The sequence below is a fragment of the Podarcis raffonei genome, chromosome 10 (assembly GCF_027172205.1).
Source record: "Podarcis raffonei isolate rPodRaf1 chromosome 10, rPodRaf1.pri, whole genome shotgun sequence".
In the NCBI taxonomy this organism is placed as follows: domain Eukaryota; kingdom Metazoa; phylum Chordata; class Lepidosauria; order Squamata; family Lacertidae; genus Podarcis; species Podarcis raffonei.
In genome coordinates, this window is record NC_070611.1 from 48019160 (window position 1) to 48034181 (window position 15022).

General features: G+C 45.2%; 1 protein-coding gene across 1 annotated transcript; it reads right to left on the reverse strand.

Annotated features, from left to right (window-relative positions):
• Window positions 1–5048: 5048 nt before the first annotated feature.
• Window positions 5049–13985, reverse strand: NOL12 (nucleolar protein 12). The gene is made up of 6 exons (XM_053407096.1): window positions 13841–13985; window positions 11269–11374; window positions 10104–10152; window positions 9447–9589; window positions 8165–8262; window positions 5049–5683 (listed from the first exon to the last, which is right to left on the reverse strand). The coding sequence occupies exons 1-6, from the start codon at window positions 13921–13923 to the stop codon at window positions 5512–5514; spliced, it is 651 nt and encodes a 216-aa protein (XP_053263071.1). The 5' UTR covers window positions 13924–13985; the 3' UTR covers window positions 5049–5511.
• Between the last annotated feature and the right edge of the window lie 1037 nt (window positions 13986–15022).

Here is a 15022-nt window from a genome sequence, read left to right on the forward strand (position 1 = left end):
TTCAGGTCCAATACGAAGAGTGAAAACACAGTATGCATCTTTGGACCCGGAGATATTGGTCTAGTAGTGAGTAAGGGTCTACTCATGAGTAAGCAATCCCTGATACTCCTCCACTGCTAGCAGCTGTGGTTAGGGTGTGGTTTAGGAGGCCAGAGTATAAGCCTTCTCTGCAGGATCAGGCCCATGATCCATCTAGTCCAGCATCCTGTTCTGGACAGTGGCCAACTAGATGTCTGTAGGGCATGGTATGTTCATGGCTGTTAGGCTATTCTCACTCCTTGGGGGCTTCATAAGAGGGAGTGCAGGAGACATATCTTTTTCCATAACCTTCCACTATTTAACTTCTGGTGGAGAACTGCAACGAGCTCTAGATTAGCTAGAATCTGATTCTCCACTGCGGTGGGAGTAAGGCTGACATCTTCAGCTCCCCATCAACTACAGCGGGCGCCTATTCAGCTCAGGGATTACTTTGCTAGTGTAATTTCACATACAAGAGAGTGGCAGACTTTGGGCTCTCAAATATCAACGGCGCCCTGGGAAACGCTAAAATTTGGTACTCCCCTCTTCTACATCATCATTGCAGTGCCCAGTGCAGCTGAACTGGTCATGCTACCCTAAAACTGCCTCTGGAGGGACCCAGTCATGTAGAAGACCAGGATCTGAACTGAGGGTGCTCACCATGCCCTTAACTTCTCCCCCGCCTCTCTGCACCATTATAATTATGAGGGACATTTAGAAGAGTAGAGCCACAATATTGTCTGAAATTCACTAGGCTTTTGGCTAGGTCATCTAGCTTGAAGGAGTGGTGTCATCTTCTGACCACTCATGTAACCCTGATACTGCTTTGTACTGTTGCCCTGTTTTGTTTTTATTGTTTGGAATAAAAATGATATTTTATATAAGAACTTCATTAGGCTGGCACGAGGAATCGAGTGAATAGCTCTCTTATGTTCACCCAGCTGCTGCAACTCAGGGCTAGGACTGCAAACACTGGCATTTCCCCCCGCAAACACTGCCATTTGACAGAAATTCTTTTAAGAATCGACATTTCAAATTTTCACCCCAATCTTGTATGATTTCAACAGAGGCAATGGCAAGCTAGTGCCTTCCGGTTTCAGAGGATTATACGTGGTTAAATAAAACAGTGAAAAAATAGCAGCACTGAGCTGTGGAACCAGACCATTACGAGTTACTCAGAAGTAGGGCAAACCCATTGATATTTCTTCATTTAGCACCAAAACATCAGGCCTTTTTCCAACTCAATTTCCATTCTCTTTGCTAGTTAACAACTTTGGGGTACAGAAAACACTTCAGAGGCTGTCCAAGAGCCAAGCACTGCTGCTTAGCTGCAGCCAATAGCCAATAAGAAAAATATAAAAGACATCATTTACACCCCCTATTAAAAAAAAATAAACAGAGCAAGGGTTCTATAGCAACCTAGAAAGCAGAAGATGTAACGAAAAAGCAGAAATACTTCTGATTGTCACGAAAATGGTGCTTTTTGCATTTATCCATGCACCAGGAGTGGCCTAAATATTTAATCCTATGAGCTGCATACCAAAAATCCTCATATGATCGGGAGTCACAAGACACACACACAACTATGCCTCTTCACAGTCGGATGCAGTAATGCTTCTTAACACCAGTTGCTGAAAACCCCAGGAGGAGAGAGGGCTCTTGTGCTTGGATTCTGCTTGCAACTTTCTCACTGGCATCTGATTGGCCACTGTGAGAACAGGATGCTGGAGTAGATGGACCACTGGTCTGATGCAACAGGCTCTTCTTATGTTCTCTCTTCTTCCCACCCCCACACTTATCCAAGAATCCCAAATATCTCACCAAAGAAGGCAAAAAACAAGTTGCCTTAACAGTCAAGACATTCTTAGTCCTCCTGTGAGGGGCATTTTGGATACTTATGCTTGCTGTTTACAAATGTCTACGTACTATATCTTGCTTACATGAGTAAATTACTCCCCCAGTTCCTTGGCGCACTGTTTGTTACTTCTACAATACAACTCATAATTAAAAATGGCACAAGACCAAATGGGACAGATTAAGACAATCCAGCATAGACATGAAGGCTAGGTCTCTCGACTGATGGCAAAAAGATAAGAAACTTGGGGCAAGAATCCCAGAAAAGGTATTCCATATACAGGCTGTCACAACTGATAAGCCTCTCTGACCTATTAAGAAGTGGTGCCTGAGTTTGCTTTTTTCCTCCTCCCTCTCATCTCCTTTTCCTTTTATGTTGGACCTTTTAAGCCCAAGTGCAGGGATTTGTCTTGTGTTTAACTGATTTGAAAGCCATGCCAAGAGACTTTTTTGTCCAAAGAGGGGTGGTGGTGCGTGCTTTAAAATAAGTAAATTATAACCACAGAAGGCAGGAGGACTCAGTTGATGAATATAAGGTTCACACAGTCTCATATGGGAGAAGACCGTCCTTGCATACCTGAGTGTCTCAGGTTTTAAAATGTGCAAAACCAGCACTTTTGAACTGTGTGCAGAAACAGAACAGCACCCACTGCAGCGTTTTAAAAAATATGTTTCTTGAAGCCCATTCCAGTTAGCGGCCAAGCAGCTGCATTTGAACTAAGCGAATCAAAGAATTGTAGAGTTGGAAGGGACCCTGAGGGTCATCTAGCCCAACCGCCTTCAGATCTAGCCCAATCTGAAGTGTCTGGACAGTCAAAGGCAGTTTTGTGTTTAATGTATTGCAACAGTCTAATCAAAAGGTTGCCAGAACACAGCTAAGTGCAGTCAACCTTTCTATCTACATCACATCCCACACTTAGGGCTCCAGTGACAATGCCGGGTCTATAAGTGGACCAAGAATGAACGCAATTCTTTAGAAGTGCTATTCCCACTAGAATAGGTTAAATATCGCCTCACCGTTATGGGGGTGTGTGTGGTTTCATATGGAAGTCAGTCAGTGGGCAATACAATGTTGCTGGCCCTTTCTCAATTAAAAAAAATATATGTCCCTTGTGAAAACTGCTGCTGCAAATCTGGCTTCCATGATTTCAAAACATGCACACTATATGAGCAATGAATTATCCTGCAATGTTTAGACAGGCCTGTGAGGCTTGTCTTCAGCACATCCTTCTCTACGCACCATTATTTTTTTAAAAATTGGTGCCTTCTCCAATTGAGAAACAGTGCTAATGAATACCAGCTACCACATAGACTCGTAGTATCCAAAAAGCAAAGTAGAGCCTGATTTTTAACATGTTCACTGAACAGCTGTTTTGAGAATAACCTCAAAGGCAGTTCTACAAGTTCAAAGGGGGGGGGACCCCAGTCTGTGCTGCTGCTTCTGTACAAGAGGCAGACAACAGATGAGTTTCTACTTCACACACGTCTGAGGGGCTCTGTCTGTATTGGTGGAGTGGACATATTGAAGCAAATGCCAGGTCATGACACATGAAATCCCAGCCTTTAGTAGCTGAAGAGATTACTTTCCTCCTAACACCACCCAGCTCCAGATAAGCAAGAAGCACTGTCCAGGATCTGAAGAACTATGCTACAAGATCTACAAACAGAAACATGGATTTTCCAAAAATCCTCTACCCCCATCAATGCATACGATATTCCATTTTTGAAATTCAGGGGAGATTCTGTAACACTTTACATAACAGCACAGGGTCTGTTGTTAGGGGGGAAAAGACTAAGAGAGGCAGTGTGGCGTTGCAGTTTTGAGTGCTGGACTAGGACCCTGGCCGACCAGGGATAGACTCCCCATTTAGCCATGAGGCTCACAGCGTGACTTTGGGCTAGTCAAGTTTCTAAGCCTAACCTACCTCACAGGGTTGTTGCGAGGATAAAATGGGGAGGGGGATAAGATGTGTGTACACCATCTGGAGCTCCTTGGAGAAATGCTAAGATATAAATGTAGTGGTAGTAGTAATCGTAATAACAGCAGCAGCTGGAATACCCAAACTTACCCTCTTTCCCCTCCCCAGCACTTTCCTTTTGCTGCTACTGCTAGCTTCCTTTGACTACCCCATTGATAAGACCCCCAGCCCCCTTGGCACTGCATTTAAGACAAGTTAAATAGCCACCTGTCATGGATAGTTGGAATTTCTGAATTGAAGGGTTGGACTAGATGACCCTCGGGGTCCCTTCAAACTCTATGTTTCTAGGACTCTAAGTTTCTGGTCATTTGGAGGACGGCAGGACTAGCTTTGTGTTGCATGGGTTAGCTTTAGTGGGTGTGAGTGTCTGTGCACGCTAAGTTTGATTTTGCTCTGCACTTACATATTAAGTCTAGATTTACAGTGGTACCTCGGGTTACATACACTTCAGGTTTCAGACTCCGCTAACCCAGAAATAGTACCTCCGGTTAAGAACTTTGCTTCAGGATAAGAACAGAAATCATGCTCCGGCGGCACGGCGGCAGCAGGAGGCGCCATTAGCTAAAGCAGTGCTTCAGGTTAAGAACAGTTTCAGGTTAAGAACAGACCTCCGGAACGAATTAAGTACTTAACCCAGGGTACACTGTATTTCTTTAATAAATCCTATTTGAATTTATTAAGATGTTCTGTAATAATTTTTCCCCTCCAAATGTCTTGTATTTTGACCGTCACTGTGGTTTTATTAATTAAGCAAGATTTATATACCACTTAATCAAAAATATTAATCTCAGTGGTTTGCATGATGCTAACACTGTGAGTGGCTTTGGGCATTGTGGGAAATGACACCAAAAATATCTTTGAAAAATCCCATCAGGTAAATGCAAACCCAGGGACGCAACTAAGCTAAAGTAGCTCTTGGATCCTGGCCATGCTATTTGTTTGGATGGAGCAACAGCCTTTGATCTGGGAGACCTGCCTTCCATCCCCTTCTCTGCTGTAGACTCACTGTCTGTGACCACAAGGAAGTAACTGTGTGTGTTTTCACATCTAAAATGAGAATAGCACAAATCTTTTATGAGGGTAAAGCAGAGAGTTACAAAGCCCTTTGTTGCAGATGCTCTATAAATAATAGTAGCCAGCAGATTCTCCTACAATCCAAGTGTCAGAAGAGTTGGTGAGAAATAAAGGCATACAAAGTTTCCTCCCAACAGACATTTATATAACAAAATTAAAAAATGATGCAGGCAGAAGAAAGAAGTTTGCCTGGGGCCTATGTGGTCTCTCACTGAGCATTCATAGCACCAGATCTCCCAGTGAGGAAGAACACAGACCCTGGACTTCTATGCAGACGTAACCATTTAACAGTTTAGCTGTTATCAATACTTGGGAAAAGTGCATATGTCCTTTCTTTCGTGTGGGGAGTTACAGAGCAAGGGGCCTACACACAACAATCACACTTGCTTAGTCAAAGTAGGCTGTTGTGCACAAAAATAATTTTACTTTTCCAAGCAACAGGTCCAGCACTCCTTGGCTCACGAACTAGTTTCAAGAAAGTTTTGCACTTCCACTGAAGCTCTGAACAAAAGAGACATCGCCGACACAAAATGAGCTTTGCAAGTAAGCCAGAGCTCTCAAAACTTAGCAGGCTACTGCCTTCACTTCAGTCTTGGAAATGCCTCCCTTTGCCCGTCATTCTTCGGCGCAGGGTCTTGCTCGTCCGCCCTGTAGTTGGCTTCTGGGCTTTCTTCCTTGATCCTTGGCTGTGTCTGGTCTGCCTTCCTTTGGTCTTTTTCTGGCTACGGGAATGCAGTGTGGCCGTGAGCGAAGAAATCCTGTAACGGGGAGGAGAACAAAGAAATGAATTCCAGAGGCAAACCAGTTCCGAGTCTTCATTTATAAAACGCTTCAGCCCCAGCTACATTTCCCACGCCCATTTCTTGCTTTTCCTGTGTCAGGGCACAGCTGCATGTTCTGTTTGGAAGGCATGTGGTGTATAACTATTGCTGAAGTTAGGCAGATCTGGCCCTGTATGCTACCTAGATGGGAGATCACCTGGGAGAAGGCATAGCTCAGCGGTATGAGCATACAGCTGGCATGTGGAGGGTCATGGGTTCAATTCCTGGCATCTCCACGGATCTCAGATAGCAGGTAAGACCCACGCTCGAGACATGCTGCCAGCGTAGACTGTACAAGGACCAACTGGCCTCACTTGATACATGGGGAGCGTCATATGATCTGAATGCCATATTCTAGCCACTCCTTCTTGTCGAAAGAAGAGGGATAGCCAACGTGGTGCCCTCCAGTTGTTGTTGGAGCCCCAACCAATATAACCAATAGTCAAAGGTGACAGGAATAGGCAGTCCAGCAACCTCATCGGATGTCTCCTTTCTATCTGCAACCTGCCACAGTCTCCCCCTGTACCAGGAATATTAATCAGTCCTCTTTTCTCTCCTTACGACCCCCCTTTTTCCCCAACCTCAGTCTAGGCAACTCTGACCTGCATAACCAGAGCCCTGTTGCACCAGGCCAGCCAGATGCCCCTGGAAGACCGCAAGCAGGGCATGAGGGCAACAATCTTCTCTTGCTATTGCTTCCTGCTAACTGGTATCCAGACACATGCTGTGTCTGGTTCTGGAGGTGGTATAGAGGCATAACTAACAGCCACTGATAGCCTTGTTCTCTGTGAATTGCTCTTATTGCATTTGAAAGCCATCTAAGTTGGTGGCCATCGCCACGTCTCGTGCAAGCCATTTCTGCAGGCTAACCCAAATTTTGCCAACCTGGTCCTCTCAATATGTTTTGGACTGCAACTCCCATCAGCCCCAGCAGCATCTGATGTCATAGGACAGCGGCCCAGTCAACAGCCTGGGTCAAGAGGCTTGGCTAGATCCAGCCCCCCACCTTGACAACCTCTTTCATTGAGTGCTAATCCTAAGGAAACCCATTGCAATGTGACAGCGAATTGATGCAGGAATGGAAAAGGTCTTCAGAGGCACCAAAACCTAACCAAACAAACATACACACACGTTCGGGATAAAGGCAAAACTCCAAAACAACACCCAGCCCCAATGAAGATTGAGCATGTTCAGTGGGCACAGAACGTTGGCTGACTATTTTGGACAGGATGTAGGAGAGGGAGGAATGTGAACCAGGCTTCCTGGAACCCTGAACTGGAGCACTGCACACAGCGACACTTTTTAAAAATGCACTTGCTAACATACAGTATTTTAAAAGGATAGATTACAACACAAACGATGTCATTAATGGTCGAATAAAAACATTCATCTATGAACACGTGTGACGCAGAAACCTGCTTGGACAACAATGGTTTTTCCTTGCCTCCTAAAAATTTAGAAAGTGAGTGAATGGCGCTGAGACAAGGCAGAGAATGCCCTCTTGTGGTGCAGCATGGTTATCAACCCTTTTTGCTACATAATGGTATTTCAGCATTGAACCCATGTTGCATTTAACAACACAGTAGCCACTGGTGACCAGGAATTCCATGCAGGTGAGTGAGTGGGATGGTTGAGGAGAGGCAAATCTCTCCATTCCTCCTCCAGCACTCTGCTTGGTTTCTGGGCTGGTTGCAGAGGAAGGCAAGACAGCACATTTGCATTGTCCTCTCTGCACCACTGTTTGCTAGAAGGCTTTACTTTCCTTTTTTCTTAACCAGGCTGTGAAAAGTTACAACCTTGCACTTCCACAGCGGCCCCAGAAGAAGGCATTTCTCCTCTGTGCCCACCAGCATGGAGGCAGTTTTGGGTAACTAACAGTGCAAACCTAACTATTTCTACCCAGGAGTAAGTCGTATCTAGCTCAATGGGGCGCAAATCCAAGGTAAGTAGGATTGCAACATAACTTATTTACAAGGCTGTCCTTAAGACTCAAGGTCCTTGGCACACTGCTGACATTCAAGACAGTTTGTTCACAGATTGGCTTATGAGTGGGTGAAAAAGAGCAAGGGGGAGGGTCTCTTCCAACCCCAGAATTATCTCTGTGAGGGAGAGCAAACCCCTGTGGCTCTCCTGTAAGAGGAGTCCTGGTGGATGAGAATTAAAGTCCATATAGTCCAGCATCTGGTTCTCACAGAAGCAAACCAGATCCCTATGGGAAACCCATCAGCAAGGCATGAGTGCAATTAACTAGAATACAGAGGCCTGGGGCCTCTGACACTGAGCTCACATCAGCCCCAACCAGCATAGCTAATGGTCAGGGATGAAATGAGTTGCATTCCAGCAGCACTTGGGAGAGCCACAGATGTTCTGAACTTGGTTTTGAAGGTTAAAAGGTGATGGTTAACCAATCATAACTACCTCTGAGACAGGAAAGGATCTCTAGATTTCTTAGGAAAGATGCATGTAGGTTTGCTTGAAGCATCTTCATCTTTTTTTTCCATTCCAGCATCTTCTCCCTAAAAAAAATAAAAAAAGAGGCATATGAGCCACACAGAAATCTAGGCACTGCTAGTGTAAACATATATGAACCTGGGCCAATTTGACAAGTAACTTACTTACTAAGCTAGTTTCAAAATCAGCTACTGCATCAGACTTGTCTTCTTTTGTAGGGTAAATCAGAACTTGCAGCATGGGTGTACAAACCTCTCGCACATATTCATTAAGTGTGGTGGCTATCAGTGTGACCTTGGAGCCAGGAAACCTCAGTTTAAATCAAGGATACCATGTGCTGTTATGCAAGCTCTCATCACCATCTCTAATACTGCCCTATCATACAGTGCTATTGTGGGTATTAATGAGATCTAGGATGTTAAATCCTTCAAATACACAGAGCACCGTATGTGAGTCAGCATGGTGCAGGACCAGGGAGATCCAGGAACAGATCCTCACTCCATCATTTTATTCTAGCCTACATTAGAGAATGTGAAGCCATGTGTTTATATAAAGATCTATTTTTTTTTATTTTGAAGAAACAATTCTGATCAAAAGCAGATTTGACTGAACAGCACAGAGCTTGTGCTGGGCTCTGAAAAAGCAGCTTGTGGGAATCTGGCTGATACCAAAAGAGGCAAGGACTCAGCGCAGAAAATGCTCCTCCCTCCAGCTGTTCACGTTTATCCCAAGTGACTAATGTTGAGGATTTCCCTTGTCAAGCACTGCAGGAGTTGCAAAGCATATGGCAAGAGACGCTTATATTGAACTTCTCCAAGTACCACTTTGGACAGAGACACGGTTCCTACTTAGCAATAGCATATTCTCTTGAGAAACGGTCGGCCCTGAAAAATGCTTAGATGGCTTTTCTATCTTACAAGACGTCTCATGAAATGAAACATTTTCAAACTTGGCTGGTTCAAAGATTCAGTCTTCAAAAACGCAAATGTGAAGCTCCATGGAAATTAAGTCCAACTACAAGGTCCAAACTGAATGCATATTCTTCCACCCCCAATGCCTTCTCTATGTTGAATTTTAGGCTGCAGGCTCCTTGGGGCAGAAACCTTTTTTTGTGGCACACACATGGGATTGTTAAATAATTTAAGAAAGATGCCAGTCCTAAACTCCAGTAGTTAGTTAATCAACAAATATACACCTCTAGAAAAAAATAGAATTGGGCTGAACATACAAGCTTGCAGAGAGGAATTACCTCGTTGGTGCTTAGTCCCACCAGACGTGCTCCTGAGAGGTCCAAGTCACTGATTGTAGTAACAGTGACTGTGTGGTTTGGGTGGTCATAGCTCACAGACTCTGTTTGGGATGTTACCAGTTGCTCCAGTTCATCAGCTTCCTCTGGGAAGATTAAATAAGGAACCCAAAGAAATCACAAGTGTCAAAACAGTTTCTTCAACGTAAAGGATGGAGAATTTAGGGCAGAAACTCTTCTGAGTTTGAACTTCTCAGACAAACTGCTACATATTCTATTTCTTCATACACACAGGCGCTTGAGACTCCCAACTACTTTTTGTTGTAACTGGATGATTTCTGCCACGGTTTTTAGAATTCTAATGAACTATACCAATACGCTCCAGGTGATTTGAACTACAAATCCCATCAGCCATTCAAGAGGGCTGATCTTTGCTAGGATTCCTGCAACGTCATACAATAACTATCTTTCTAAAGGTGGAGGAGAGGGAAAGTCCATCAGTAACACATAACCAAAAAGATGCACAAAATGAGCCGCTATCTCCACAGTCTTGGCATTTGTAAATTCCCTTGCGACACGTGTAAAAGGGGATTAAATAACAATACATTAAATAACAACACAGACAACTTTAACAGTTACACCTTCAGAAAGGACACGTACCCAAGGCTTCTTCTCTCTCTTTCAACATCTTCATGTATTCTTTGTGCCTCTAAAAACAAAGAAATGCCCCAAATAATTAGAATGCTTTCAGATAAACAGTTGCTTGGTCTCATCCGAGACATCAGCCAAAATCCCAGAAACCAGAACTTGCACGCCTTCTCCTCTGGAGCCAAGTAGTAAGTCAGCAGCTACCTGGGGAAATTCCAGCATTTAGTTTCTCAGATAACAACACTGTGTCCATCAAGCCTGCAATCCCCTGGGGGGTTGTTGCTTTTTTTACTGTGGAGTAAACAAACACAGGTCTGGTCTGCATATCTAGAATGAGATGATTAGTAGGAAAGACAGGGAGGAATAGGTTGTCAGGATAGTGAACAAGTGCAATTCTGCATACTCTTGTGTGGTGTTAAAGGGCACGAAGGGAAAATGGAAGGCAGGCTTCTGAGAAGTAGGACTGAAAGGAGACTCGAGGTTTTGACCAAGTCAAAATAGAAGGAGAGCAAGCCTAGAAACAGACCTTTGGAAGAGGCATGAGGATCAGGGTGTGATAAACAACAAGGGATGTAGCCCAGTTGCAGAGTATCTGCTTTACATGCAAAAGTTCCCATGTGCAATCCTGGGCATCTTCAGATAAGGATGGGACAGAACCCTATTCTGAAACCCTCAAGAGCTGCTACCAGTCCATGTAGACAATACTGACCTAACCGGACCAATAGTCTGGCTCAGTATAATGCAGCTCCCTAAATGATCTTTTGGGGGCCAAACCAGTCATTGTCGGAATCTCATGTTCCTTGAGAAATCCTGTCTGTCAGGCTATTCTGTTGGTCATAGGCTCCCAGCAGGGATAGGAAACCTGGGGCCCCAAAAACAATGCTGGACTCCAACTCCCATCAGGTCTGGCCATCAGTCAGGGATGATGGGAGTTGTAGCCTGGCAACATCTAGAGGGCCACAGATTTCTTGGCAAAAACCGTTTCTGACCAGGAGGAAACTCTAAGGAAACTCATTCAATAGTTCCTAGGCAACCATTGCTTCACTATAGCTTCACGAACCATGCAGTATTACTTAATACAGTGACACTTCATCAGAGAATTGGAAAAGCTGACAAAGGTCTGATATTTTATTGTGTTTGCTTTGAAAATACATCCCTCCCCGCCCAGAATATATACCTCTTCCTTCATCTTCTTTTGCTCATCTTTCAGTTTGCATTTTATCTCCTCCACAGCCGCTTTCCTCCTCTCAACCTTACGCTTGTGGAACCCGGTCAAGTAATCCCTGGGAAGAGTAAATATACCAAAGAGCAAGTTAGAGAGACTGGAAGAGCAACTATCCCCTAGCAGCTCAAAAGCCATCTTTCTCAATCACAATCACCTTATAAAGCCACAAACAGCACAAAACCATCAGCATCATGGTCTAAGCTCCCTTTATAGGGTCTGGTGCACACAGGAGTTAGAATCTGGACAGGGATAGCCTAACTTCTGTTATCTATGCTCCGGTAACCTCTAGGTTAGATTACTGCAACACATTATACGTAGGGCTGCCCCTGAAGGCGGGTGGTTATTCATAGGGACAAGATGGTTTGAGCATATTACAGTGGTACCTCATGTTACAGACTCCACTAACCTAGAAATAGTACCTCGGGTTAAGAACTTTGCTTCAGGATGAGAACAGAAATCGCGCAGCGGCAGCCCCCATTAGCTAAAGTGGTACCTCAGGTGAAGAAAAGTTTCAGGTTAAGAACGGACCTCCAGAACGAATTAAGTTCTTCACATTAGTTTCCGGGCCAAATTCAAAGGGCTGGTTTTGACCTATACAGCCTTGAAACGACTCAGGACCACCTCTCCCCATATGAACTGACCTGGACCCTGCAATCATTGTATGTGGCCCTTCTTCGTATGCTTCCTCCCCAAGAGGTCTGGAGGGTGGCAACACAAGAGTGGGCCTTTTCTGCTGTGGCTCCCCATTTGGGGAATGCTCTCCCCAGGGAGGCCTGCCTGGCACATTCATTAAAAAACATTTAGGCGCCAAGCAAAAACATTCCTCTTCTCCACCTAGGCCTTTGGCTAATTACACAACCTATGGCCTTGTATGAGAGGATTAGTGTTTTGTTTATTACTCTGGTATGCTTATGGTTTTATATTGTCCACTTTTATATTTATATTGTATACCTGAGCAGTACTGAAATTCAGTAAATACATAAAATAGGCAGAATGGACTTTATTATAAAACTCAGTCCAGCTATTTGCCGGTTATACACCTTTAGGCACCAGGCAAACACGTTGCTTTTTAACCAGGCCTTTGGTTGATCTTATTGACATCCAACACTCTTTTAGAACGTGGCTTGGGGGGGGGTATTGGGTTACTGCTTTTGGTTTGATTTTTATATGTTATGGTCTTGTTGTGAACTGCCCTGAGACCTCCGGGTATAGGACGGTATATAAGTTGAATAAATAATAATAAATAATAATTATACTTGTTTGCTTTGTGGGAATGCTGTGTGTGTGTACAGGGGTACCTTGGTTCTCAAACGCTTTGGTAGTCAAACAACTTGGAACCCAAACACGGCAAACCTGGAAATAAGTGTTCCAAATTGCGAACATTTTTCGGAAGCCGAATGTGCTCCATTTTGAGTGCCACACTTCCGATTTGAGTGCTACGCTGAGGTCTGTTTTTGCTATTTGTTTTTGCAGCTTTTTTGTTTTGTTTTTGTGACTGTGTGGAACCCAGATTGATTAATTGTGTAACTGCAGGACATTGTTTATTGCTTTCATTTTATGGATCAATGGTCTCGTTAGTTAGTAAAATTCATGTTAAATTACTGCTTTAGGCTCAGGTAGGTAGCCGTGTAGATACAGGGACGCGGGTGGTGCTGTGGGTAAAACCTCAGTGCCTAGGACTTGCCGATCGCATGGTCGGCAGTTCGAATCCCCGTGGCGGGGTGCGCTCCCGTCGTTCGGTCCCAGCGCCTGCCAACCTAGCAGTTCGAAAGCACCTCTGGGTGCAAGTAGATAAATAGGGACCGCTTACCAGCGGGAAGGTAAACGTGTTCCGTGTGCTGCGCTGGCTCGCCAGATGCAGCTTGTCACGCTGGCCACGTGACCCGGAAGTGTCTGCGGACAGCGCTGGCTCCCGGCCTATAGAGTGAGATGAGCGCGCAACCCTAGAGTCTGGCAAGACTGGCCCGTACGGGCAGGGGTACCTTTACCTTTACCTTAGGTAGCCGTGTTGGTATGACACAGTCGAAATATATAAAAAAATTTAAAAAATTATTCAGTAGCACCTTAGAGACCAACTAAGTTTGCTCTTGGTATAAGCTTTCGTGTGCATGCACGAAAGTTGGTCTTTAAGGTGCTACTGGATAGTTTTGCTGCTTTAGGGTTTGTTTTTAAAAGTCTGGAATGGATTAGTCCATTTTGCATTACTTTTTATGGATTTCTGGAACGTATTAAGTTTGAGAACCAAGGTACCACTGTCTATGTATGTGTTTCCTTCGCCCCGTCGAAGCACACTCCACTCCATCCCCGTCCCGCTGCACGTGTGAACGAGACCCTCGGATTGCAGTGCTCGCGCGGTTTGCTTCCGAGGGTTTCGCAGCTGCCCTCCGGGCGCGAAACCCCGCTACCTCCCGCGGCGAGAGGCACTTCTGGGTGGGAGACCTGGTGCAGGGAAGCCGCGCCCGTCGCCTCGCGCGGGGAGGGAGAAGCAGCTTGCCGCCCGGCCGCCCGCTTCCCCTGCACTCACCGCCGGTTCTCCTCGTCGAAAGTGACGACCCTGCGAAGCGCCGCCGCGCGACACTCCTGCTTCTGCTTCTTCTTGCGGCCCATGCTGGGCTCCGGCGGCCAAGGCGCGCTTCTTCCGGGGCCGGAGCCTCGACGCCGCCTCTTCCGCCTGGGTCTTGCTGCTGGGCCCTTCCTCCACCGAGCACAACCGACTGGCGGCGCCCGGCTGCCTCTTCAGGAGGCGTGTCGCTCCCCAAGCCTTGTATTAAAAGAAAGAAAGAAAAAGCAATGCAGACTGTGTGCACGCGGCATATTCGAATTACGTCCCCCTCTCCACCGCTTCAAAGAATTCTGGGCGCTGATATTAATATTGGACTAAGTTTAGTTATGATTTGTGTTTGTTTGTTTGTTTGTTTAAAAATGTGGAAAATTAATAAAAAAATTGGGGGAAAAAAGAATTCTGGGCGCTGTAGTTTGATAGGTAGAGCAGCTCGAGACTCTTCATTTCAGGGTTATGGGTTTGAGCCTCATAGGTTGACTAAAAGATTCCTGCACAGCTAGGGGTTGGACTAGATGACCCCCGGGGTCCCTTGCAACTCTACCATTCTAGGATTCTAAGGGGAAAACTATATAGTGTCCAGAATTGTCTTGAAGGGGAAAATGCACCGAGAATCTGCTCTCAAGAGCTACAGTGCACTTTGGTGGCTCCATAAAAGACTAGCCCGGTTTAGTGTTGCAAGAGGCAAGCTTTTCACTCTGGAAATTGCTTCATGCATCTAACGGAGTGGATCTGTATGCCATAACAAATTGGTTGAAGGTGCCCCGTTTCTTGCTTTTTTAAGACATGGCTGCTGACCTGGGAAAGGTTTTAGTTCTGCGGTTAACTGCAGTCCTGTGCATGTCTACTCAGAAGAAAGACTCATTGAGTTCAACAGGATGTACTTGTAACTGTGTACTGGACTGCAGCCTAAAAGAAACCATCAGCTACAATTGCCAACCACAGTACAGTGGTACCTCGGGTTACATACGCTTCAGGTTACAGACTCCGCTAACCCAGAAATAGTACCTCAGGTAAAGAACTTTGCTTCAGGATGAGAACAGAAATCATGCAGTGGCAGCACAGCGGCAGTGGGAGGCCCCATTAGCTAAACTGGTGCTTCAGGTTAAGAACAGTTTCAGGTTAAGAAAGGACATCCGGAACGAA

Coding starts and splice junctions, on each gene's coding strand:
- NOL12 (XM_053407096.1), bottom strand. CDS start 13,923: ATGGGCCGCAAGAAGAAGCAGAAGCAGGAGTGTCGCGCGGCGGCGCTT. Junction 9,590..10,103: donor AGAGAGAGAAGAAGCCTTGG/GTACGTGTCCTT, acceptor TAATCTTCCCAG/AGGAAGCTGATGAACTGGAG. Junction 8,263..9,446: donor TGGGACTAAGCACCAACGAG/GTAATTCCTCTC, acceptor TATTTTTTTTAG/GGAGAAGATGCTGGAATGGA.